Genomic DNA, 27,760 nt, shown 5'->3' with positions numbered 1-27,760 from the left:
ACCTCCATCTAGTCCTAGTAAGATGAGCATCCAAACTGCCTAGGCTCCCACAAAGCCAGTAAGTGCAGTAGGATCAAAAACCCATTGCCATTGTTCTTGAGTTCTCAGTAGTCCTCATTGTCCGCTATGTTCAGCGAGTCTGGTTTTATCCTAGGTTTTTTCAGACCCAGGCCAGCTGGCCTTGGTGAGTTCCCGATAGAACATCCCCATTGTCTCAGTGTGTGGGTGCACCCCTCGCGGTCCTGAGTTCCTTGCTCATGCTCCCTCTCCTTCTGCTCCTGATGAAACTCATGAAGTGAACATATGTCCAACATAGAACAAATGTAACTCATGTAGTAACAATGGATTTCACCAATATCTGTCAGTTAATAACTGAAAAAGCATAAGGAAACCTTGGGCATTGTGAGGAAAGGAAAGAATCCCACGCAACACTAATGATAGCTGGCTGTCAGTGTTAGTTAAATGTGCAAAGATACAAACAGAAAAGTGGAACATAGAAGAGAGAAGAGTGGAAGCGAGACAGGAGTGCTGAAGAACATCAATGAGAAATTAAAAATAATGCTGCTATGAACACAGTAGAGCAAATGTCCTTGTGGTGTGAGTGCACAAGCTTTGGGTATATGCCAGAGAGTGGTATTACTGGATCTTGAGGTAGATTGGTTTCCAGTTGTCTGAGAAACTGCTATACTTATTTCCAAAGTGTCTTTAGAAATTTGTACTCCCACCAGCAATGGAGGAGTACTCCACTTACTCCATATCCTCTCCAGAATAAGCTGTCATTGGTGTTTTTGATCTTAGCCATTCTGACAGGTGTAAGATGGAATCTCAGAGTTTTGATTTCCATTTATCTGATGGCTAATGATGTTGAGCAATTCCTTAAGTTCCTTTTGACCTTTCAGATTTCTCAACAAAAAGTTCTCTGTTTAGATCTACACCAAATTTTAATTGAATTATTTGTTGTTGTGTGGCCTAGTTTCTTGAGTTCTTTGTATATTTTGTAGATCAACCTTCTGTCTGATGTGGGGTTGGTGGAGATCTTTTTCTGTTCTATGGGCTGTCATTTTATCTTGTTGACTGTGACTTTTTTTACAGAAGCTTCTAGGTTTTAGGAAGTCCTATTTATAAATAGCCCATATCAGTGTCTGTGCTACTAGTGTCATATTCAGGAAGTAGTCTCCTTCCTTAAGGGACAGCCTTTGTTGACTCCCCATGGGAGGCCTCACCACCAATGAGGATGGGAACTTGTTATGGGAATGTAGGTGGAGTGGTAGGAGCAGAGGAGAGAAACTGGAATTGGAATGTAAAATAAAAAAAACTGCTTAAAAATAATAAATATCAATGAAAATTGAGGCTAGTAACACAGTTTTTACTCTCATCATGTTGGGGAGAATTCCTAGAAGATTTGTCTTCCCTTTGCTGAGCTTATAGCAATGGGAACAGTAACTAAAGATCTGCTATGACCATGCAAAATCTAAAACATAACTAAGAGCTTAACATTATGAATCTTCAGTGTGAGACACGACATAATTTTTCCACTAACATTATTTGGTATGTTTTTACATTTTGATTTTTGGTTTGAGAATTTCATGTATATAAATAATGCATTTGTTAAAATCCACCCCCATTTTTCTTTTCATTTCCTATTCCCTCGTCCTCCCTCCAACTTAAAAATTATTTTTTTAACATTAGCCCAATGAGTGTGTTTAACACCATCTGTATATACATGTCTATAAGACGACCTCTGGATCATGAGCACCCTCATAGTAGCAACAACCTTAAAGAAAAAAATGCCTTTTCTGGGAGTAAGGTGAGGAATGTGATACAGGAACACATTTAAAGCTGGGCATTCCAGTCTCTCATTCTTTACAAGGTGACCAGTGTTGGTCTCTGTATCATGCTTAATAAAATATAACATTTCTCAGTGGGGAGATATTAGTTATACATGTCACACAAGCAAGAGTAGAATTGCCGGGTGGTGGCGCACGCCTTTAATCCCAGCACTCAAGAGGCAGAGGCAGGAGGATCTCTGTGAGTTCGAGGCCAGCCTGGTCTACAAGAGCTAGTTCCAGGACAGGAACCAAAAAGCTACGGAGAAACCCTGTCTTGAAAATCCAAAAAGAAAGAAAGAAAGAAAGAAAGAAAGAAAGAAAGAAAGAAAGAAAGAAAGAAAGAAAGAAAGAAAGAAAGAGTAGAATTCAGAACCTTAGAATCCATCAACTAAATATGTAGTGGACATGGCAGCCAACTTGATATTCCAGCCCAGCAGTTGAGAAAAGCAGGTGCAAGACTAGCTTTATTGGTGAACACTTAGTTTGCTTGAGAGAACATGCCTCCAAAATGTAAGGTGGAAGAAGTAGGGAAGATTAGTGCAATCAATCTTGCAGCTTTTTACAAATATGTGCATATACAACATCACATTTATGCAGACATATAAGAACACATGGAAGAAAGAAAAAAGAACTATTTGATATTCAATTCCATAGAAAAGTCATTCATTGAGAACCTGTTTCTCCTGTTTTAAGAAAAAAGACTTTTCTTTCCTAAAGCCAGAATTGGGTAAAGAAGCACTATAACACTCACAATTAGTATGATATAAAAAAATTAAATTCTTCAACTGCAAAAAACAAAATTTGTTCCTCACAAAGTAGAGTGGAGGTGGAAATGAAGAGATGTGGATGAGGTGGGGGGAGCATAAGGGCATAACTGAGACCAAGAACTCATTGTGTTTTTAACACCCAATCTCTTTCACATTTGAAAACCACAACTAGAAATCATGGTGCCAAGTGAACAAAAGTTTTAGTGAGGTATGTAGAACGAAGTGAGCATGGCAATCTAGTGTTCCTAAAGTACTATTAAGACATGAGAAAACCATGCAGAGTAAAGAAGATTCAGATTCTGGTACTGCAGTGGTGTTCAATGTGTGGCTTCCCACTTTTTAGTGTTTCTGTATTTAAAAAACAAACAAACGAAAAACCCCAAAAAACAGTTTTCCAGTGAGAGATGAGGGTGCAGCCAAAGGATGGATGCTTTTTTGATAGCACATTTGATGGATCTGTTTAAAGTGTATGTTTTTCTCAGATCCTACTGATGGGTTCACCCCACCTCACATTCTCTCCTCTCCAGCCTCACAACCTAGTCCTAAACCCAGTCAGGCAGCAGCCTGACTTCTTGTAGGCAAGGATGATTCTTCCAGAAGGCCCTGATTATGATGTCTCACATTGTAGACAATGAGGAGCCCTGACGTCACCTGCAATATGTAAGGCCGGGCAGCAGACAGCTCAAGCTAGTTATTACCAGGCTGTTAAGGAAAGAAGCTCGTTGCTCCCAGATTACTCCAGCTGGCCTGCACGCTCCGACTGCCGATACTCCCTGAACCCGGTGCCTTCTTTCTGAAGAAAGCCATCGCTAGAGAGCGCCATGAACATCGTATTCATCCTCCTAGGCAGCATTGTATTTGCCTTCATCTTTAACATCCTGGAGAAACTATTTCAGGTAAGCAGTATGTATCATTAAAGTAGCTAAAGGCGAGCACGGCCATGTCTTTGAAAAACTGCTGAAAGAGGAAGGGAACTAAGGAAAGAAGACCAAATAACGCCTTTCCTCTCCATAGAGCCCTGATATTTTCGATATTTGTCCCACATAAACTTCTCAAGCTGTCACGACTGAATTCAGTAGTTAGGTTCAGAAAATACATGTGTCACTAATAACATGGTCAGGTTCCACTGATCCTCTCCCTCAGCACAAGAAAACAGGAAAGCTAAACTGGTCTGTTCTTCACCATCAAAGTCTCACCTTAAGAATGGGTCGTTTCTCTTGTCTTCTCTCACTTCTCTGATGGTATCCTGTGTAAATGTGAATTTCCTGGTGTTGGTTTAAAATAAGTGCAGTGAATTTATAATAGAATTAATGTCATATGCCAAGGTTACTACTGAGTTTCATAAAGCAAGAACATGGCTGTACAAGGCAACCTCCATACCTTTTTCTTGAATCTTTGCCTGCACAAAACATTGTACACTTTTCTCAATTTTGTAGTTTGTTTTCAAACTGTTTCCTTTTTGTGTAGAAGCATTTCAATTTCATGTGATCTTTTTTATTGATTTTTGAGATTGTTTCCTATGATATTGTAGATGTGTTCTAAAGTCCTTAAGTGTGTTTCCTATCTTTTACCACACACAAAAGTCACTCCCACGTGTATCATATACTAACATTTAAAGTCATGACTCCACTTTAAGTGGAATCAGTTTCTTTTCTTGTATTTCTCCCATTGCACCCTACTCCATCTCACCATGGAGCCAATTTCCTGTTTTTCCTCCCTCTATGGCTTTAGGAACTGCCAAGTTCTCACAAGTATTCTCAGCTCCAAATGTGTGTGCATGAATGGTACTTAAAATTCCAAGTGCAATGCTTATCATTCATATCAAAACCATGTTTGGAGGCTTCTCCTGAACTTCCAAAGGCCAGACATGACAAGGTGGCATCATTTTTCTTTGTGATTATGGAAAACACAGTTGGCATTCAATGTTTCTCTTCTACATATGCCAATCTATATCACTTGGTGAAATATCTGTTTTTAGCGGATTTAGAAATTTCTAGGCTGCAAAAAAAGTTGTAATTTTTTACAGATAAAAGTGAATGAAAGGTCACCTGAGTCAACCTCTTCTGTACCCCTTCAAAGAAATCCCATTTGGACTACACAGGAACAATGCTGCACATCTCCCAGTCAACAACTTCAATCTTGCCATGTTAACATCACACAGTTGTTATCCATGTACAAAAGAATACTAGTTGATCTGAACAATGTGGAAAATGAGCTCTCTAAACTGGAACAACTCCTTTCTATTAAGGACTCACTTGGCAAAGACCCACTGTAACAGTTCCAGTAGATACTGAGAGTGGAAGCAACCAATAAATTCTACTGATTTAGATTCTTGCAAATGAGTTTTTATTTAAAGGAGTAAGGTGCCAGTATATGCTTAAACACCTAGTATATGCTTATACTTAAGAATCCTTTCCATTTTTACTAAGACACCTTTCATGGGGAAGGAATTTGAATAACAACACAGGAAAAGCCAGTTCAAACCTTTGGGTATTTGACAGAAAGTTGCATTTAAAAGTTTATAGCTGTGATACAACAATCTGAAGTACATTCTGTTGGAAGAGTTTTGTCCGGTAGATTGAATCATAACACCATAGTCATATACAACTTTGATTAAAGTGAGTGAATTGCACAGGCCTACTTTCTGTTAGGAAAACAACTGTTTTTATCAATTTATATAGCTATTATTGGGCTCCCTATAATTTATGTTTTAGAAATTAAGATATTAAAAATTTTTTCATGCTTGATTTAATGATGTAAGTCTTTAACTACTCCTAAAGTCAAATACAATTACCTCTATTTCAATTATCCACTATCAAATAAAGTTTTCTTTTTCTAGTTCCTGAGATAGGTTTCCTTTGTAGCTTTGGAACCTCTCCTGAAAGTAGCTCTTATAAACCAGGCTGGCCTTGAACTCAGTGAGATCTGTCTGCCTCTGCCTTCTGGGTGCTAGGATTAAAGCCATTTGTCACCACCACCCTGCTCAACTAAGCTCTTTTAAAAGTCATTTTAAATGTGTGCAGTTCTCCCTATAGCTTTATTTATTATCCTATTTTATTTTTAAATGAGTGTCTTTATTGCTTATACTATACAAATATGAGGAGTAAGAAAAGCCAGTATGGATCGGAGAGAACTATCAGATAACACACATAAAAACGAAAAAGCAGACGATCCCACACCATCATTACACACCCTCACCCTACTGTTTTTTAATGCCTTTTCTGAGGGGTGTAGTGGGAGAGTAAAACAAGGAAAACTCATTTCCAAATGCCCAGAGATATTGAGGATGGGGAAGCTTGGCCACAGCAGCTGGTGGACACCCTCCTCCACTGAACCCCATGGGATCAAACACTCAGGCTGGTTTTGTGAACTGAGCTCACTCACACATGTGCTGCATACAGCTGTAGGCACCTGTATCCCATGAACCTAGATGTTCAGTGCTAGGGAAGGGTGCTCCCTGGCACCTATCACACTGACACAGATTCTGACTCGCACATTCAACTTAATGCTCCAGAACCGGGGACTGAATGAGGTGGTACTCATCCCAATGTGTACCAGAGACATCTATCCCCATCTCTCTCCCCTTTCAGACTGAATTCAAGTACAAGGGGCTTATTACTGTCTTGTTGTGAAAAGTGTAACACTCAAGGTTGAATGGGATCCAGCAGGAGACAGGGCTGGCTAGAGGGAATCCCTGGTAAGATATACAGCTGTGAAAAGTAAGGCTGACTCCCAAATGTTCATCCTGCCCTGTGCAAATCAAGAGAGCAGCTTGGGAAAAAGTGGCAGGTTCAAAAGGCAGCTCCTCATTCACCCACCAAGACCCAGTTTGGCTTGGCTCCAGTTTCTATGGTGCCAAATCCAGATGCCTGGACTTCCAAAGGCCTCTGTCTGTCCCTGGACATTATGGTTTATCTGCCTCAGATGAGGTGGTGGCAGATAGGTTGCCCAGATGACAGCATACAAGGACTCTGGTGCTGTAGGGGGCAGGTTTCATCCAAATGTGGCTTTCCCTGGCTTGACTCCAAACCCAGGTGACCACGTGACTCCCCACATTACCCACTTGGAGGCTGTGGTGATATAAATTTCCTCCATCCTCTCATCTGGGAACAGGGAGGCGACTGGAAAAGAGGGTTGCCAGGGCCACTATGACTGGGCAAGAGCTGAAGAAGAAACCAGATATGGAAGTGATAGAGACATGGAAGGGAACACAAACCAAAAGGAAAAAGAATTTTTTTCTCTAAAAGACACCCAGGCAGTGGATGGCAGCCATGCTTCAGTCCTGTGGTGCCAGAGGGCTGCTCAATCTCTGATGCTGGCGGAGAAGGAGAACTGCGAAAGTGCATCTGCTGCTCCAGTTCCAGCAAGCCCAGGCTGTCATAGCGTTCCAAGGGTGTGACTATGATTAACTGGGTGGTAAACTAATCATCAAAGTACCTTGTGTCCAAGTCAGACATCACCTGAGGTTTAAAAGGTGGTATGAGCTTTCTCTGTACCACATCCTGCCAAGGAAGAAGCTGTGCTCCATGACCTCCTTTACATCACTGAGACCTCCACCAAGCCTCTGCTTAGGGTCCTTCTTCAGTCCAGCCAACAAGGACTTGCCCTCTATCCAAGCATTTCTGGGAAGTAGATCTCTTCCATGAAAATGGCCTCAATGAGGTTCTCAAGATCCTGGTTGTAAAGGACAGGCAGCTACACATCACCTCCTATATGACTGCACTCCAGCCCATCCAGTCCACTGCACAACTGTAGTCATTGTCTTCCTGCTCCTCAGGTGCCAGGAAGTTGGGGTACCACAGAAGGTTCTCATGGTGGCCCCATCACTGCACAAGCCAAAGTCAGTGATCTTGATATGCCTAATTTTGTCCAGAATAAGGTTTTCCAGCTTGATGTCACAGTACACCACATTCTTTGAGTTCAAATACTCAAGAGCTGACACGATCTCTGTACCATAAAATCGGTACTGATACTCTGTGAAGACTTGCACCCAAGAGAGATGAAGAATACCTCACCCCCTCCATCACAAAGTATGGAAGGCATACTTCAGGATGGTAAGAAAGGGATGCATGGTGTTCTGCAGAACCAGCTCTCAGTAAGTGTGTGGGGCAACTTCATCATTGGCAATGATAACTTCCTTCCTCAGGATCTCCATGTCATAATAGCAGCCAGAGGCCTTCTCCTGCACTAAGATGACTGCCAAAGGTGTCCTTACCTAGGAGTTTAGGGTAATAGAAGTCTTTCATGGTCACTTCGGTCCATTCCTTGTTGACAACCAGTTCCATCATCTCAGATGTGGAAGAGTCAGTCATTAGGGGAGCCATACTTTACGCTATAGCATCCTCACCTGGGTCCCCTACTTCAACTTGTTGGACACCATCTGGATAGGCCAATCCACTCTTAAGTCTCTTCTGGAGATGAAACATGGAAGTCTTCTTGATGACAATGGTAAACCAGCAAAATCACACATCATGATGTTCATGAATAGCTGTGGGGTGGCTGGGGCAGGATCGATTTTCCTCAGCTAGAGGTAGGTATTTCTTGTTGCAGCTCCCATTCCAGTGATCTTGCAGAATCTCAGCTGTATTAACCACAAATCCACGTGAATCCTGGGTGAAACCAGTAGACTAAAACCATAGCAATGTCAGACGTTATAGTTAACCACCACCTCAGAGTGTTGGTTTTTGTTTTTTTTTTTTTTTTTTTTGGTTTTTCGAGACAAGGTTTCTCTGTAGCTTTGGAGCCTGTCCTGGAACTAGCTCTTATAGACCAGGCTGGTCTCGAACTCACAGAGATCCGCCTGCCTCTGCCTCCCGAGTGCTGGGATTAAAGGTGTGTGCCACCATTGCCTGGCTAAGTGGTTTTAGCAGTTACATTAGCTCAAAGTTTAATGAGTATCAATTCTATATTTAAAAAAATGACCACATTCACAGAATCTAACCTGCATCCAGTACAGTTTTTATTTAATATTTTCTGTTGTTATTATAATTACCCTGTCAGAAAGCAATTCCAGGAATAACAAGCTTATTTTAGCTTGCTGTTTCAGAGGGATTGAGTTTATAATCTATCATAAAAGAGAACACATGTGGTATGAGCAGGGCTCTGATTAGTTCCATTTACATCCACAAACAGGAAGCAGAGAGATCACAATCTGAGTAAATATTTATATCCTCAAAGCCTGTCACATCCAGCAAAGATGTATCTCCTGGAGGTTCCATAACCTGAAACTCACCACCAGTTGGGGACTGAGTGTTCAAATACCTGAGTCTACAAGGATAATTTTCCATGTAAACCATTGAAGTATGATTTTGCACATTTTCAACTCTTTCTTTTGTACATATTGTATTATGCTCTATAGTAGATTTTATTCTTTTTTGATTTTTATTGAGCTCTACATTTTTCTCTGCTTCCCCCTGCCTCTCCCCTTCCCTTCAACGCTCTCTCTCAAGCTCCCCATGCTCCCAATTTAGTCAGAAGATGTTGTCTTTTTCTACTTCCCATGTAGATTAGATCTATGTATGTCTCTCTTAGTGTCCTCATTGTTGTCTAGGTTCTCTGGGATTGTGATTTGTAGGCTGCTTTTCTTTGCTCTATGTATAAAAACCATTTATGAGTGAGTCCATATAATAATAATCTTTCTGTGTTTGGATTACCTCACTCAAAATGATGTTTTCTAGCTCTATCCATTTTCCTGCAAAATTCAAGATGTCTATTTTTTTCTGCTGTGTAGTACTCCATTGTGTGATGTACCACATTTTCCTTATCCATTCTTCTATTGAGGGGCATTTAGGCTGTTTCTGGGTTCTGGCTATCACAAATAATGCAGTTAGAAACATAGTTGAGCACATGTCCTTGTGGCATGATTGAGCATCCTTTGGAAATATACCCAAAAGTGGTATTGCTAGGTCTTGAGGAAGGTTATTTATAATTTTCTGAGAAATTGTCAACTGACCTCCAAAGGGGCTATACCAGAATGAATTCTCAACAACAATGCAGTAGTGGTTCCTTTGCCTCACAATCTTTCTAGCATAAGTTGTCATCAGTGTTTTTGATCTTGGAAATTCTTACACTATAAGATGTAATTTTGAGTTTCAATAGCTAACCAGCAGCAAGGTAGGCCTTTTGTCTGCAAAGTCCCTGGCCAGCAAGGAGCCCTGATCCTGTACCAGAAGATCCATCAGAGGGGTGAGTGAGTTCCTGACCTGTGGCAGAAGCATGGGAACCCCCTAAACTTCCTGGTCATTCTGCAGGGGCTTATCTCCCCGGCTACTGCCTCTCCCTTCCTATCCCATCCCAGCTTGCACCCAGGAACTCCCTCCCTTCTTTGGGGCCATAAGATCCTCCAGATCAGCCTGTTTGGGTGCTGGGGCAGGGTGTAAGTACAACTGAACATGAGTTCCTTTGATTTAATAGCCTGCCAGCAGCAAGGTTGGCCTTTTGTCTGCGAGGTCCCTGGCCAGCAAGGGGACCTGAACCTGTATCAGAAGATCCATCGGAGAGCATTTGAAGAAGAGATGGGCAGTTGGCAATGCAAGAATTCCTCCAACAGGAGACCACTTCCTACATATAACCCCAGCAGCACAGACATTAAGGACCTCATTGAATAAATGGGACCTCCTGAGATTGAGAAGCTTCTGTAAAGCAAAGGACACTGTCACTAAGACAAAAAGGCAACCCACTTACTGGGAGAAGATCTTCACCAACCCCGCAACTGACAAAGGTCTGATCTCCAAAATATATAAAGATCTCAAGAAACTAGACCGTAAAAGGCTAATCAACCCAATTATAAAATGGGGCTCTGAGCTGAACAGAGAATTCTCAACAGAAGAACTTCAAATGGCCAAAAGACACTTAAGGTCATGCTCAACTTCCTTAGCGATCAGGGAAATGCAAATCAAAACAACTTTGAGATATCATCTTACACCTGTCAGAATGGCTAAAATCAAAAACACCAAGGATAGCCTTTGCTGGAGAGGCTATGGAGGAAGGGGTACCCTCATCCATTGCTGGTGGGAATGCAATCTTGTGCAACCACTTTGGAAATCAGTGTGGTGGTTTCTCAGGAAATTCGGGATCAACTTACCCCTGGACCAAGCAATACCACTCTTGGGAATATACCCAAGAGAGGCCTTATCATATGACAAAAGCATTTGTTCAACTATGTTCATAGCAGCATTATTTGTATTAGCCAAAACCTGGAAACAACCTAGATGCTCTTCAATGGAAGAATGGATGAAGAAAGTATGGAATATCTACACATTAGAGTACTACTCAGCAGTAAAAAACAAGGGCTTCTTGAATTTTGCATGCAAATGGGTGAAAATAGAAAACACTATCCTGAGTGAGGTAAACCAGACCCAAAAAGAGGAACATGGGATGTACTCACTCATATTTGGTTTCTAGCCTTAAACCAAGGACATTGAGCCTATAATTCGCGATCCTAGAGAAGCTAAATAAGGAGAACCCAAAGAAAAACATATAGGCATCCTCCTGAATATTAACCTTCAGCAGGCGATGAAAGGAGACAGAGACAGAGACCCACATTGGAGCACCGGACAGAAATCTCAAGGTCCAAATCAGGAGCAGAAGGAGAGAGAGCATGAGCAAGGAAGTCAGGACCGGGAGGGATGCACCCACACTCTGAGACAATGGGGATGTTCTATCAGGAACTCACCAAGGCCAGCTGGACTGGGTCTGGAAAAGCCTGGGATAAAACCGGACTCTCTGAACATGGCGAACAATGAGGGCTGATGAGAAGCCAAGGACAATGGCACTGGGTTTTGATCCTACTTAATGTACTGGCTTTGTGGGAGCCTAGCCAGTTTGGATGTTCACCTTCCTAGTCATGGACGGAGGGGGGAGGAACTAGGACTTTCCACAGGGCAGGGAACCCTGACTGCTCTTTGGACTGGAGAGGGAGGGGGAGAGGAGTGGGGGGAGGGGGAGGAGGTGGAAATTTTTTTTCAATAAAAAAGAAAGAAAAAATCAATAATAAGAAATACAATGATGAGGGAGGGTAGAGTTGAAAATAAAATGGAATCAAGTATTATGTGACCTGAAGTGGGACATTAGGGACCATTGGATACGGAGTTAAAAAATCCTAATATCCTAAATTGTTCAGGAGTCTATAAGTTTGTCTATGCTCAAATGGTGACATCAAATAGGTATGTTAAAATATTTTACTAAAAGATTGAAAATAATATGTACCTTCCAAGTAAGTGAAATTAAAGAAACAAAGACAGGAGATAGAATACTTAAAATAATGAAGAGAAGTCTGTATATAGCTGTAGTAACAGGAAATACAAATGTTTTAACATTTCAGTTTTTGGTGGTGCATCCTTGTAGTCTCAGGAGGATCAAGAGTTCACAGTTATTCTAGGCATCAGAGAAAAGAGGCCAGTCCAGATTATGTGAAGCCCTGGAAAGTGGGAGAGGAATATATACTTAATAAATAATGTATATTTATTAGTAAATATACATATAAATCATATATATCTATATCTACCTGTCTATCTATCTACCTACCTATCTATGTCTTATGTTATCCTGTCAATCATCCAATGATATGACAGGGGAACAAGAAAAATATATATTAGATAATGGAAAAGAAATGACTATCAAACAACAAAATTAGTACAACTTAAGTGCACAGCAATATTGAATAGTGCATTCCTAGAGTTCCCGAGAAATCCTTCCCCCTCCTAATTGCTTGTCCACATCAATGCCTCTAACTAAAGTGATACATTTATTACAAAAGATATATCAGCATCCTTATTACTTAAACACCATAGATTACAGTAATTAGAACTATTTGTGACAACCTTTGACTACCATGAATATATTCTTACTATATTGTACAGAAAGATCTATGTCCTAAGAATTCTTCATATCCTACGTATTCATAAAAACATGTAAAAGACAGACACACATACACACATTTTACAGTCCTGTTGATGGAAACTTGTTCATCATTTTATATTTTTTTTTCAAGCACAATGTCACTAAGTTGCCTAGGCTAGTCTTGAAATCATTGTATAACCCAGCCAGGCTTTGAACCTGGAATCCTTTGGCTCCAGGCTCCCAAGCAGGCAGCTTGCACTACCAAGTCAGGATAATTTACCTTTTTTTTTTTTACCAGAGATATACTTACTTTAGAGGTTTGGTAAAGTTTGTTTGGGTTTAACTGCTTTTCTGAGTCTTCTTGATTTAACTCATGATAAAATAAAAAGAATTTTAAGTTTTATGATGTGAACTTATTTAGTGTGTATATACATGTGTTACATATTTTAAAATTTTTATAGGCATATGTAAATTATATATAATAATGGGCTGCATTATGGCATTTTATACAAGTGTATAATATATTTTGATCATATTCATCTTCCTAACAAGTCCTTTTTCTACATATTTTATAATCAGTCTGGATTACTCAGAGAACTTCAGTGTAGTTTTCCTTAGGTATGATAAAAGATAAAATAGATATAAATATTGTAACTATAATTCTTGCTTGATAACTGTTTTGTTACATGTAATTTTGCTATGTTAAAGTTAAAACCTTCCTTTTTGTGTAAACAGAAAAGAGAAAATAGTGTAGGAGGTCCTTCTGTCTATGTGTTGCTTTCATAGGTTAATAAAGAAACTGCCTTGGCCTGATAGCGCAGAACTTAGGTAGGCTAAGAAGACAGAACTGAATTCTGGGAGGAAGAAAGCAGAGTAGAGATACGCCATGGATATGCCTGTGACAGACACTGGGAATTTTACCTGGTCTCATTATAGATGGTTGTGAGCCACCATGTGTAGCAGAGAATTGAACTTAGGACAGCAGAGAGGTTTAAGCCCAGAACTGTAGCAGCAACTCTATAACTGGTATCTCGGGATTAATGGGGACATAGACTTCCAGCCCAATACCAGCATGGGTTTGTGAAGTGCTGCTTCCACTTAAACTGACTCAACAAGTTGTTCACCATTCACCTATTCTTCTCCCCTATTCATTAACTAAAGTCTTCATCTCTGACTCTGAAACCTAATATCGTAACCCCTCTCAACAAAGTCATTTCTTAGTTCAATCCTCTACAGCTCCCGACTTCCCTACTTCCTTTGCGGTTGATGACATCCGGGTCCCTACGCCCTGTTTATATTACTTGCCAGGCTGGTTGAGCCGTTAGTTGGAAGTCCGGGTTGCTTCAGGCGTCTGTGATCTGTTGAGACAAAAATTAGAATATCAGTAAAAGGTAATTAATTCATTTTATATCTTAGTAAAGATAATATAACGTTATTATTTGCTGTTACGGGGAAATATAATTCAGGCTGATTTTTCTGTCATGCATGGTAGGAATGTCTTAAAATTGAACGTACATCCGAATATGTTCATACGTATTCTTTCAAATGGAGCCAAAGTCTGTTCATGGAAGGGTAAATTTGCATGAGCAGGAGGGAATTGGGATTTAAATATGTACTTGTATGAAATAGGTGACTGATAGTTTTTAAATTAGTTGCTTCTATTAGTGGTTGTTTAGATTTGGAGCGGGGCTTGGGGTTGTACTGTGTTTGGCCGAAGGTGCCAAGCATTTAGGCACCATTTTGTTTCAAGTGCCGCTTTTGGTTCACAGCAAAGTCAGTTTAGCTTTCCTAGCTCAGAGCATCTGAACCACAGGCAACACGTATTAATGCCATAGTATCAATGCCTCAGTGTAGGCTCCTGATAAAGCACCACTTAGGTTATGCATCAGGAAGAGCTTGTGGCGTGGAAAAGCTCGTGCTATAATGATACGTTACAGTTCAGGAATACGTAGCCTGCGTCCTAACACGTCACCTGCGTCACCTGCGTAGGGTTGGACTACCGCCTCCTGGAAGGAGAGGCCTGAGGGACTCACCACTTTGATAGGTTAGACTTAATGAAGACGTCACTTGCGCTTGCGTAGAGCCTTCTGGTTAGGCACCTCCTTTAAGGACAGGCTCGTGCTATCACCTCGTGCGGCAAGGTTTTTTTACTCTCCGTGGACGGGGTAGAACAGGTTTGTGAGGTGCTGCTGATTTATAGGGGTGGGCGTTTGTGAGGTGCTGCTGATTTATAGGGGTGGGCGACCGAGCCTGAGGAGAGCCGACTCGTGCTATCACCTCGTGCGGCAAGGTTTTTTTACTCTCCGTGGACCGGGTAGAACAGGTTTGTGAGGTGCTGCTGATTTATAAGGGTGGGCGACTTCTGGGAATTGGAGTAACTGGGATAGGGAAATTTTCTAAGATACTGCCCACTTGGTTGAGTAGGCTGCAAAGATTCTGGTCTCTGTTCGGGGAATACTCCTCCTAGATGAGGCCCGCTGAGTATGGCCAGTTAGTGAAATACTGTAGCCTGTTAAGAGAAGGGTGCTAAAATGCCGCTGGATAGGCGATGGTGGCGCAGTCCTTTAATCCCAGCACTCAGGAGGCAGAGGCAGGCGGATCTCTGTGAGTTCGAGGCCAGCCTGGTTTACAAGAGCTAGTTCCAGGGTAGGCTCCAAAGCCACAGAGAAACCCTGTGGGAGGGGGAGATACAACTTTCTCTAACCGATGGGTTTGTGGCAGGTACCTGGCTTAGGCTGCTTAACAACGTTCTGCTGTTTGGGTGGGGCAGGCTGACTGTACAGCACAGTTCCTTAAGGACCCTAATATGTGGCTGCTAGGGTAGAGCAGACTAGTAAGACAAATCTTGTGCTCTAGGTGGAACAACTGCTATCTGAGAAGGGTAGGGTCCTGGGTCACCTCTGACTGGGTAATACAGGTTACTGGGATGCTACTGTTTGTAAAAGGTAGATGTTGCCCCCCCCCCAGTAGGACAGGCTGTTGGAACACAAACCTTGGGAAAGGCAGACTAATGGGATGCTGCAGTATGGGTAAAACAGGCTAGTGGCCCATCTCTTCATGGGAAGGACAGGCTTGAAGAAAGCTAGAGGAAATGGCCAATAGAATGGATACATGAAAAGTTATTACTATAAGCAAACATGTTCTAAACAATGAGAGAGAAGATACCATTAAGATGTAAGCTTATGTATTTTCCTTGTTTTATTTGCTTAGTACTTTTTATATGAGTCTTTTGTTTATATGTGTGCCACTGAACCATGTGCTTGTTCATGAAGGCCAGAATTAGAGTTTGAACTGCCATGTTCTAGGAATCAAATCTGCATTGTATTTTTGTTTTAAGCATGTTATAATGATATTTTTATCCTTTTATCTACTTATAGAAAAAATGGCAGAAACTGATCAGCCTGGGAAAATTTTCATAGGAGGCCTCAACATTGACACCAAACAAAAAACTCTTCAAATAGTATTTGGAAGATTTGGACCCATGGCACAAGGTACCTCTTAAAACTCTTAAGTCTCTTCAGAGTATATATAAAGTATTTTTTGTGAATATTATATTTTTTATAATTTTCTGTTCATTATAAAACTACTGATTGCATTAGATAAAATTATACCCAAGATTGTGTTTGTGCGTGTATGTATGTATATGTATGCATGTGTGTATGTATGTGTGTACATGCATGCACATGTGTGTATACTGTAGATATATGACAAAATAACAGACTGGCACTAAATTTATTGTCTGTTGATACTGAGAATGCCAGTAATTATTAAGATTTTAGAGTCTTGTTTAAAGTTTGTCTTAATGATTGGTGCTGTGTTGTGCCTCACTTTTCAAAATATAAGTGTTTTAAAAATTGATAATTTTAGAAATTTATAGAAATTTAGGTTTATAAAGTTTATAAATTAGAAATGTTTGTTTGTTCCAGTTATTTTGATGAAAGATCGGGAAACTAAGAAGTCTAGAGGCTTTGCTTTCATTACTTTTCAACATCCTCTAGATGCGAAGAATGCTATCAGAGAAATGAATGGAGTGGTAAGAATATAATTAATTGATGGTATTTTCAGTTTGCTAAAATATGAACAAAAATTGACTGACATTTTTAGCTTTGTTTTTATATACCAATAGCAAAATTATGATTTTAGAAGATTTAAACTGTCATATACATTAAATCTGCATCAGGATCATATTCTGCTATAGTGGAATTGGATATACGCTTTAAAAGAAACTCACAAGATACAGGCAATAGCCGACTATTGGAATGTTGGAAAAAGGTTTGGTCAGGTTATGGAAGAAATTCTGTGGGAAAATATTCTTGAGAAAGTCGTTTGCGTAAAATTCACCTTTTAATAGATTACAAATCTTACAGATGTCAGTTAAGTCAAATTGATTTTGATTATCAGAATAGATAGCTATAAAGTTATTTCATCAACCATTGTTTATTTTTACATAGTTGGAATTCTGTTTTGTCTTAACAACCATCTTATGTAAGAATAATTTTGAAAATGGTCACCTCATTAATTTATATATTTTTGAAAATTGATTCAGCAGACACTCTTGTTTTTCTGCATCTAAGAATCTAGATTGTATTTCCCATAGCAGTTTTCAGAGTCATGAAAAAAAATTTAAATTACTTTTAAGTTTATTCTTTACTATTTTCTTCTAAAATTTTCCAGCAACTTTTTAAATTTGTTTCTTTTTTTGAGGGATTTAATATAATTTTGTCATTTCTCTCTTCCTTCCCTCCTTCCAAATCCTTCAGTATGTGTTCTTCCTTGCTCTCTTTCAAATTCATGGTCTCTTTTTTCATTGTTGCATATATAGAATACATACGTGTGTGAACAACCTGCTTTGTCTGTTTTACTTAGATATTTTTAGGACTGATCATTTGTTATAACAGGGTTCTTCCACTTCCACCAACCTTTATGGTTCATTTATTTTAACTCTTGATAATGCCATTTTGTATTTTAAGCTCTGTTTTTCAGATTGTAAAAAATTGGCATTCTGTTTTTGTCTCATATGTTTTTCTTTGTGGAAAAAATGAACTTGTATGTATTTGCTTTAAGAATCCAAATATTCTTAAAAAATCATATTTGATTCACTGAAAGTTAAAACATGTAAGTTAATAAATTTGTCATTGTTAATAATATTCTTGATCTCTTTAAGTCTTTGGATGGAAAAAAAATTAAAGTAGAGCAAGCCAGCAGACCATCACTTGAAAGTGGTAGTCGGCGGAGACCACCACCCATTTCAAGAGGCAGAGGCTATTCAAGGATTCTGAAATGTGGAAGAAAAGAAAGCAGAACAAGAAGTCACCCTTCACGTGAAGAAAATTTGGGTAATTTTACATAGTGGTAGCAGTAAGACTGAAAATTGGTAAGATAATATAACCACAACTATTTCTACTTTTATTTATATTATTATGAGCAAAACTATTAATTTTATCTAGAAAAAATATTTCCTTTTTGTTTGGTTTTTGGTTTTCTCAAGATGGTTTCTTTGCGTAGGGCTTGTTGACCTGAAACTTGTTCAATAGGCGGTGATGGCCTTGAACTCAGAGATCTGATGTTTTTCTGTTGGCTTACTGGCTACACATGAATCTACTGTTATTTTAATTGTTGTCTGCTGCCCTAAGCCCCTCAGTCAGCACCCAGCTGGCCACTCAGTCCATGACTTGGAGAGACTTCTGGTGTCTATGTCCTGACTTTGCAACAGCTGTAAATATAGGTTTAAATTAAGTCTTTATCCTTTTATTTATTAAAGATTCAGAAGTTAAAGACTAGGATGAAAATCTGCTAGTTCAAAGAGGCTGAGTAGCAACTAGCTGACCTTGCACTTTGACCAGAATCACTTCAAGATACACCTCATCCCAGAACTAAGTCCTTAAGCTTTCCTTCCTATGCATTGTGTCTGCCTAAATTCATGGCTTCTCTGGCCATTTCTGGTGAACTAGTTACTCGTTCCACCTCTGTGACTCAGGAGTGTCAGAGTGCAATCAAAATATCCCACAACAGAGATCTACCTGTCTCTGCCTCCTGACTGCTGGAATTAAAGGCATGCACCACCACCACCAAGCTGAAAAATTATTTCAAAGTATTGTAAGATTAATTTAAACAACTGACATCTTAGTTTAAATGTTAACTTTGTACACCCTTATACAGAAGAATTCAAAGTTCTTAAGCTTATACATTCATCAGGTTTTCTGCACAATTTATTTCTTATCATGTTTGTCAATTTCTGCTGCAGAGCCCAGAATTAAATGTGAATTGTACCTCTAACTTTTAGGGTTAAAAGTTAAAACAGCAGTCTAATAGGAAAATAAAATTAATTTCAAGAACTCAGAAATATATTTTCAAATGTTAAATTGGCCCTACAACATTTGTTATTGTGCATTTATCTGAAAAACTTTTCATTTGTTCTTTTTTGTTTGTTTGTTTTATTTTTCCTTTAATGGCAGTTTGTTTATAAACCTGCTGACAAAATTTATCCTCATTTAAGTATTTAAACCTTGAGTTGGTCAAAGGAGTTGATGACTCTGTAACACCATTTTCTAGTTATATAAATGTTAATCTTTTCTATATGAATGAGAATATGATGATACATTACAGTGGTTATAGGTAGTAATGAAGAACATACTTAAAGTATTTTATTAAATTTTACTTAAAGTATAATATCAAATTTTATTAAAATGTATATTAATTGTTTATTAACCAATTCTTAACAATCAAGTAAGTCTGTTTTGATAATGTTATTTGTTGACAGGTGATATTTTCTAAGATGGATTACTCAATAGAGTTAAATCTAACATTTTTAGTCTTGTGTATGAAAATAGAAATTTTATACAATTTGGAATTAGAATGTACACTTAAATGTTTAAACAAATGATTTTAAGAATTTAATGTATGTTTCATAAGTAGTGTTACTTTCTTAACAGTATGATGTATTATTTCCTTTATCCTTATTTTTTGGTAAGTATTTGGTAAGTATATTTTGCTTTTACATTTGAATTACTGTATTTCATAGGTGTGTCTTATAGAGTATTACTGGAAATAAGAATACATAAAAATTAATTTATTCTTCCTAGTAATGAAACAAATTATGTAATACTTATTTTAGGTTTATTTAATTGATAAATTTTTGTTTATCCTTCCCTCTAGTTCTCTATCATTTCTTTAACAGATATGATAAAAAAGTGTAGAGCTTTAAGTTATGCAATAAATGTTAAAGTTGCCTTTGCCCCTTATTTGGAATGATAGTTTCAAAAGGAAATAGTAAATTTTACCAATTTAGGAAAAATGCTAGTTTCTAAGACCATAGCATTAATTAATAAGTTTGTGATGACAATTAAACCTTACTCTGTGAAGTATTGATGTCCCTTATCTAAGAAGATTTTACTTTAAATGCAGATGATTGTGGATATACTCCTGATTTCAACATGAGTTCTCGGAGACACTTTGCAGTTAAAAGAAGTTTATCTTCGAAGAATGAAGGTCCTTCTCTTAAAAGATCTACTCTTTCTGCTCTGACAAGAAGCAGTACTGGACTGAGAGGACAGGGTAAATTTTTGACACACACATAAAAGAAAGCAGGAAATGTCTAGATTTCTAGATGTATCCAAAAATTTTAAGCATGATGATAATGAATTTTTTATATATTTTTTATTATTACTTTATAAGTATTACCAATCAAAATTCTCACTTCCTCCCCTCCTCACCCTTCCCTCCTGCTCCTTCACACATACCCTCCTTCTTCTCCCTCCAGTTCTAAGAGAGGGTAAGGCACCCTGCCCTGTGGGAAGTCCAAGGCCTCCCACCTACATCCATTTTTGATTAGAGAATTTTAGGTGGTAGAGAAACAACATAATAAAGCACGCAATAAGCAATATGAGTAAAGATCATTAAAATATAAATGACATAGTTGGAATAATGAAAATAAATGAGCAGTTTGTTAACTATAAATTAAATAGATTGATATTTGACTACATTGGAAACTATGTTTGAAATATGTGGTACCATTTACTGATATGACAACTGTGTCAGAAAATAACACACCAAGTGATTATTTCTTCATACAAGGCAGGTGTAGAGATGGAGCATGCTTGATTTAGAATATTTTAAAAAGTATTTTGGAAAGAAAAATCCATTGTTAATTATGTTACTTTGAAATATTTACAACTTGAAATATTTGTAAAATAATATTTGTAATTATATGTCCAGAACCACATGGTCGAGAGATTTCTAGAAATGTGCCAAGAAAAGAGACACTGTCTTCAAGAAGAAATGACTACCTGTTACCAAGGGATTATGGACACTCTTCTAAAGACAGGTAAAGAAAAATAGCAAAATTGTTAAATTTTCATTGTTGTAACTAATTAATGTATTTAGTGCCATATAAAAACAATATATTTAGTGTCAAAGTCTAAGGAGATGTCAAGATGTCACAAAATCTCAGGAAAAGAGAGATTTTTCTGGCCACCATACACTAGCACATTTCTCACAAATGATGATTACGTAAATAGATACTTACATAAAATATTTTCTAGAAACTTGAAAGATGGCTCATTGAGCCACATAATTCCTTCATAAAATGAAGACCTGAGTTCAGATACTCAGAACCCATGAACAAGTCAGGCATAAGACCTATAATCTCTCCTGTGTGGATTGTGAGAACCTCATGTGCCTTTGGCCTATATGACATACTCGTGCTCTATCATATGTTCTCAATGCAAAAAATTATTACCTTTCAATTGCTCAGTCATATTCTAGATATATACTATTTATTAATAAGGCTCAAATAATATGCTGTATTCTGATTTGAGCTGTTTACTTTAGAATGGTATATTTATATTTAATCTTTTAAATTATTTTACTTCTATTATGACTTATATTTTATTACATGTATATAATTTTTAAGCTGTCTGGTTTTGTTTGTGATGTAGCAATGGTATGGACATTCATGTTACAGTTATTAGAGTTGTTTTCAGTTTTTTTTAAGTGTACTGGAATGGAATTGCTTGCTAATATACTAATATGTTATTTTATAAAACTGTCATTTTATATCTTACCAGTCTTGTTTTAAGGTTTTAAGTTTTATACAATCTCTCTCTTCCAAAGTATTGTGTTTGTCTGCATTTTAAAAAATTTGAATAATTCTGATAGTTGTACTTAATTAACATATTTTATTTGAATTTTTATAATAATATTTAGTAATTTTTATGAATGCAAATTGATGTTTGGGGCCATTGGCTTGTATTATTTGGAGAAGTACCCGTTAATATCTTTGCCAGTTCCCCTGGATTCACTGGCCCACTAACCAAACCTAAAAATTTGAATGGTTATTTTTAATTTAAGTTATTCAAGGAGAGTTTATCGAAGTTCTCGAGACATCAAGGAATATGAATCAACATCAAGAGGATACAGATACCGTGATTATGACTTTTACAGCTCTCGGGATGAACATGCATCTAAAGTCTTCAGGTATTACAATATTTTATGGAATATGTTTCTGAAATTGTTTATTCATGCATTAATTAAAATGTTCTTTTACAATTTAGTGAACATGCTGGCTATAGTGGAGGACAGGATAGAGATTATTCTGAATATTCTAGTGGAAGCTCATTCAGAGAAACCTATGAAAGTTATGGTAAGAGTCCTATTTTTACTTAATAAATAATTGCTGTTTAATTGAATTTTACATAGAAATGTAGCATGGATTATTGGTTAATTAGGGGATGTTTACAGTATTTGTAATTTTGCATTCTTAACTTATTCCTATTATGAGTAAATAGCCATTCTTACATTTATCTAGTCTGTGAAAAAGCATTTTAAAATAATGTCCATGCTTATTTCAGTGAGTTAAGAGACAGTATGAGAACTTGAAATCCCAGCCCATTTTCAGAAAATAAAAGCACACATTGGAACTTTAAAATCATTATATACTATTAAAAAAATTGTTGATTTCTTAATGGTTATTTGTGGATTTTAGGAAGCTTCCGTGTGGCACCATCCGCAAGAGGGACTTACAGGGGAAACAACCGCTATGATGACTATCGTAGCTCACGAGATGGATATAGTGGAAGCCAAGAAAATTACTCAAGCAGCCGAAGTGATACATACTCAAGTGGTTATGAACATAGCGGTAGGCAAGGAATTCATCCACCTTTTGATAGGGAATATCCTGAGCGTGGGATCAGACAAGAACGAGAGCATTCACCTATGGATAGGCTGTATATGCCATCTCATGAATCATACAGTAGTAGTTCAAGGTTTGGGAGCTCTATTGGAGGTCGTGGAGAAAGCAGATATGAAAGTAGAGGCAGATACTAAAAGTCTTTAGTTGTGTGCCTAACTTCATTTCCAAAAGGAAAAAAAAATGTTATCCCTATGTTATCTGAATTCTAAAATATGTTGATTTAGGAGAAGAGACATATTGTAAGTTTTACTGTGTTGCTTGAATACTGAAATACATTAGTTTGGGGGGAAAGTAAAATAAGTTAACTTTCCAACCATGAATTCTTTTCTGAAACTAAAGATGAGAAAGGTATAACTGTTCAGAATAACTCTTTGTTAAATAAAATCCCTTAATTGTTAATTGTAGAAATAGAATTTACTCTAGTAGAGATTAAGTTTTTGCATTGTTAAAAAAGTCTGTCAATAAAAGTTGCAATGAGATACCATTGTCTGGTTTTATTATGGTTTAAAAAACATAGAAACATCTTTATTTAGAGAGTGAGTTTATATTAAAGTTTATGGATTCTGAGACATAAATTCAGTGTTATATGTAAATATATAGAAGGATTTTGTATCATTTGTAATAAGCAACTTCACTTTAAATCTATGCAAATACTTTGGATAATATATGAGGCTACAAAAGCACTTGGAAGGAACATGCACAAGTATAATTGTTCATGCTGCAGGTTTGTTCAAAGTGTTGACTCCCATTATAGCTATAGTATTGGTAGGAAAAAATATGGAAGAAATTACAATCCTAGAGGTAAAACCTGAAAAGAATACAGAAAAAATGCTAGACTAAAATGTAAAAGGAGAAAGTACAGAAGAATAAATATACTAAGGCTACCTTAGCAATGTCAGTCAAATTTTGGATAGATAGTAGATTGGATGACTCTCAAAAACCCATCACTAGAGATTTTTATAAGTGAAGGATGGAAAACTAAAAACATTGTGCCTCCAAAGGAACTGTAATTCTTGCACTTTTAGTTCTGTGAACTTAGAAATACACAACACGTTCTAGTACCCACTGGCCATTCCTGCTAGCTGCCAGTAGGGCAGCATCTAGGAGTGGAGTGGGGCACAACTGCAAGTAAGTCTCTTAAGACACAGCAGAGCTGGTAAGACCCACACTAAAAAGCTGGTATTGTCAAATAATTATTTTAGATGCTTGTGAAGATGGGTTACTCTCATTGGTTTATTAAAGAGCTAACTGGCCAGAAACTGCCGGAAGAGGTTAGGTGGGAAAACTAGACTCAGAATGCTGGACAAGGAGCAGGAGATTTAGAAAATGAAGTAACAAGTCATAAGCCATGTAGCAGCACATAAATTAATAGAAATGGGTTAAGTTGTAAGAGATAGTAACAAGCTTAAGCTATTTTTAATTAAGTCTGGTTAATTAATATTTTTAATTAAGTCTGGTTATTTAGGATCTAATTGGCAGAAAATAAACTTTGGCAAACGATGAAAGAAGTTAGGGTATCCTTGCCTTGTCATTCCTCTTCACATTTTCCTAAGATTAGACTTCACCAGTGTTCCTAGAAGCTCAGAAAAATCAAGGACCTTTGCACTGAGACTCCACTGCTATGTAGCTCTGTGGATCAAGGGCTAGGTTAAGTGAAACTGAATGCCTGGATTTGCAGCCAGGTTGTAAGTATTATTGTTAATTCACTCTGCTACAATAGGATTCTTTGATTTCGTTGATCATTTGAAGAGTAATTTTACATTATTTGATGAAAAGATACATGCATGCTTTTAAATAAAAAGGGAAAACTGCCAGTCAAGGATTTTACTAACAAATCACATAGGATGAGAAATTGTGGAAATGGTAACATTCTCTTATAAATTTGTTCAGTTTTTTACATGTTCTGTTCATGCATATTTGTCAGTGTCAATAAAAAGCTAATGAAAGCTGAAAAATAAGATTCCTTTATGAAATTCCTTGAAATGTTTGTAAAACCTATGGAATTTCTGTCTCTATAGGTAGATTTTTGTTGAGAATACAAATGTGTAGCTAACCATCTTTTTTTTAGAAGAACTTGTCTAGTGCTTTCAAATCCTGAAAACCTAAATCAACTTGGGAAAAATACTTAGTATCTAATTCTTGCTAGCATCAGAGAAGTTACATCATCAAAGTGTAATTAGCAAGTGAATTGCCAAAGCCTGCTTTTCCCAGCACCATCATCTTAGGTCATGTCTGGATTCAACAGATAGACATTTTGTTTAAACATATCAATTATTTTGATTTCAAATATTTCAGAAGTTTGGCTCTAATTGTAGACAAGCATTGCCTTGTATTACTATACACTTCTACCTTTGTGTGGATTTGCTTCCATTCAGATACCTCAAGCAGTATGTGAAATAAGCTTCCAGTTGCCTATAATCCTCAACTCTCTAAGGTTCTAAGTATAGCTCTTTCCCCAGTGCTTTAGGAAATGTATTTTATTTGTCTGCCTTTTGATGTGGAAGTGTCATCTATCTGTTGCTTTCATTTGTTAATTAATAAACTGCTTGGCCTTTGATAGGCCAGCCCTTAGGTGGGTGGAGTAGACAGAACAGAATGCTGGGAAGAAGGGAAGTGAGTCAGTTGCCATAGCTCTCCTCTCTGAGATGGATGCAGGTTAAGAATATTCCTGGTAAGACACCACCTTGTGGTGCTACACTCATTAGAAATGCGTTAATCAAGATGTGAGAGCAAGTAAGAGGCTACAGATAATGGGCCAGGCAGTGTTTAAAAGAATACAGTTTCCATGTAATTATTCTGAGGCTAAGCTAGTCATGCGGGAGCTGACAGGAGGGGGGGGACACAGCTTGCTGCTCCACACTACAGAGTGGCTGCCCAACGTGGTAACAAACTCCATGTAAAACCTGAGAGAGCTTAATTTTAAAAAGAGAAAAAACAGAGTTTAACACAGCCCTTTGCTGTTTGCTAGGGCGTGGTGTAGGGAGATTTCCTGATTCAGCAACAGCGACAGAAAAAAAGCTGCGTCATTTTAAAACGCAGCTTCCTGGGGCTGTGCCGCCAGTGCAAACTCTAGCTTTTTAAAGCATTTCAATGGCTTTTTATGGGACTGGATGTTTCTGTTCCTGCTTGGGATTGGGAGGAGAGTAGCTGAGACCATGCCAATGGCTCAGCACTCCCTGCCTGCACCTGGGCAGACGGCCAAATCAGGCTTAGGCAGGCGGGAGAACATGGCGGATTCCTGCCGCCATACAGAGAGATGTTTCCAGACTATGCAGTGCTCTGCATGTCAGATTTGGCTGTAACTTGGATGAAAACAGTTTCTGTGCCACATGCTCAGTCTCAGAATTAAAGCGCTGAGTGCCGCTCCTACCTGGTGGCCCCAGAGCTAGCAAAAATGGTACGTCCTCCATTTTGAAATTGGAGAGAGGTGTAGCCAACATCCAGAGCAGCCTGCTGCTCTACAGCTCAGAGACACAAGCTGCTCCGCAGTGCTGAATTGTGCTGACCTCAGGTAGGAATGATTGTAATTGTAATTACCATAACGGTGCAGTTGAGGTTTAGACTGGCAGTAAACAGGCAGTACCATATTACTTCTACATGGTGCAAGTTAAGTTTTTAAGAAGTGCTCCTGGATAGTAAAGCATTTTAAGAAGTGCTCCTGGATAGTAAAGCATTTTAAGAAGTGGTCCTGGATAGTAAAGAATTACAGATTCACAATAGGACAGATTCAGACATAGGCTTGGGAGAGAGAAGAAAAAATATATATATAGAAAAAAAGGGTAAAGTCTTTAAAGAGAAAGTATTATAAGAAATAAAGGAAAATAAGCCACGTAAAAATGGAAAATTCACAGAGTCTGGATTATGTATTTTATTGTGTTTTCTTTAAAATTTTTGACTGTGAAGGAGCTAAGTACAGAGAGACATTTCATTATATGAGCTGACAAGGTAAACCAGAATTTATTTTCATAAGGGTATTACGATTTCAAAATTTGGGTCTAAGGATATGATGCTTTGGAGAGGGTCTTCTTTTGTTTTCACAGAGGATGAGACCCTGTGGATTGATTCTATCCCAATATGGTATGATAGACCACGCCCTCCTAAAAGGTTACCGTGAACACCCTAAAAAATTACTTCTCTCAACTGCTGACTGAGATAAACCTGGCACACAGGTTACACCCTAAATGATCTGATTAACAGTGCCTCCATTCAGCTCAAAGCAGTTTGGAGAGAAAAAACTGCACCCATATTCCCAAATATTGTTTATAAATGTTCTTTTACATTTAAAGATGGATATGATATAGATATGAATAATTTGCATTGGTATGGATTTTAAGGTTAATTTTGTTATATGTATATGTATTTCTCATATTGATTAAGGTATTGTGATTGTGTAGTTCATTGAAAAATGTAATGTATAATCAAGAAATATATGTTAATAGGTAATCATCTATACTAGTCAAGTTTGTAGTCATGTTAGTTGGATGTGCATAGATATATTTCAGATAGGCATTCTTCATATCTTTCAAAGACTGTAGAATATGGCATTTAAATGTTTTAATAACTTAGGACTTTTCATGACAATGAGACACTCCTGGCAGCACCAATCTACTTCAAGAGGAAGATGGGCATTGAAGAGGCTCCTTATGGAGTTGGTTAGCCATTTGGGCAAGAAACTTCTCTTGCCTGGACTGTTGCATAAACTGGACGCAAAGAACCTGCAGAGAGAGGACTACTGAACTTGCCTAAAGGTGATATGGTCTTTCAGGGTTCCTGATTCATGAAAGAGTCTGTGAGACATTCTGCAGGACACAGCAGATAGTGACTGAACTGACTTTGAATTTTCCTGCTTTATGGAAATGTCTGCTGGAAACTATGGGCCTGTAGGCTGAAGATGGATGCCCCAACGGTACAGAGGAACTTTGGGTGACTGTCCAGGCAGCAAAATGTCTCTGTCATTTCTAGAGTTTTGGACTTCTTGTTTGCTTAGGTAATATTATATCCTTCTGGAGTCTTTGATGGGATTTAAGAATGGTTAGTTATAGTTTTCCTTAGTTATGATAAAAGATAAAATAGATATAAATATTGTAACTGTAATTCTTACTTGATAACTGTATTGTTATATGTAATTTTACTAT

At 37.9% G+C, this 27,760-nt stretch overlaps 1 protein-coding gene and 1 pseudogene across 1 annotated transcript; one reads left to right on the top strand and one right to left on the bottom strand.

The window, feature by feature from the left end:
• Positions 1–6,898: 6,898 nt before the first annotated feature.
• On the bottom strand, positions 6,899–13,967 carry LOC142842042 (RAC-beta serine/threonine-protein kinase pseudogene; annotated as a pseudogene).
• A 1,851-nt stretch (positions 13,968–15,818) lies between these two features.
• LOC142842004 (RNA-binding motif protein, Y chromosome, family 9-like) lies at positions 15,819–22,740 on the top strand. The gene is given in 10 exon segments (XM_075958990.1): positions 15,819–15,927; positions 16,363–16,469; positions 17,601–17,772; positions 19,841–19,990; positions 20,651–20,759; position 21,406; positions 21,825–21,910; positions 21,988–22,076; positions 22,419–22,691; positions 22,694–22,740. Coding segments are annotated over 10 exon segments (1,143 nt in total).
• Positions 22,741–27,760: the final 5,020 nt, after the last annotated feature.

The sequence above is a fragment of the Microtus pennsylvanicus genome, chromosome Y (genome assembly GCF_037038515.1).
Source record: "Microtus pennsylvanicus isolate mMicPen1 chromosome Y, mMicPen1.hap1, whole genome shotgun sequence".
NCBI classification, from domain to species: domain Eukaryota; kingdom Metazoa; phylum Chordata; class Mammalia; order Rodentia; family Cricetidae; genus Microtus; species Microtus pennsylvanicus.
Note: the sequence above shows the minus strand (reverse complement) of the source record. Positions and strands in the feature narration are given on the sequence as shown.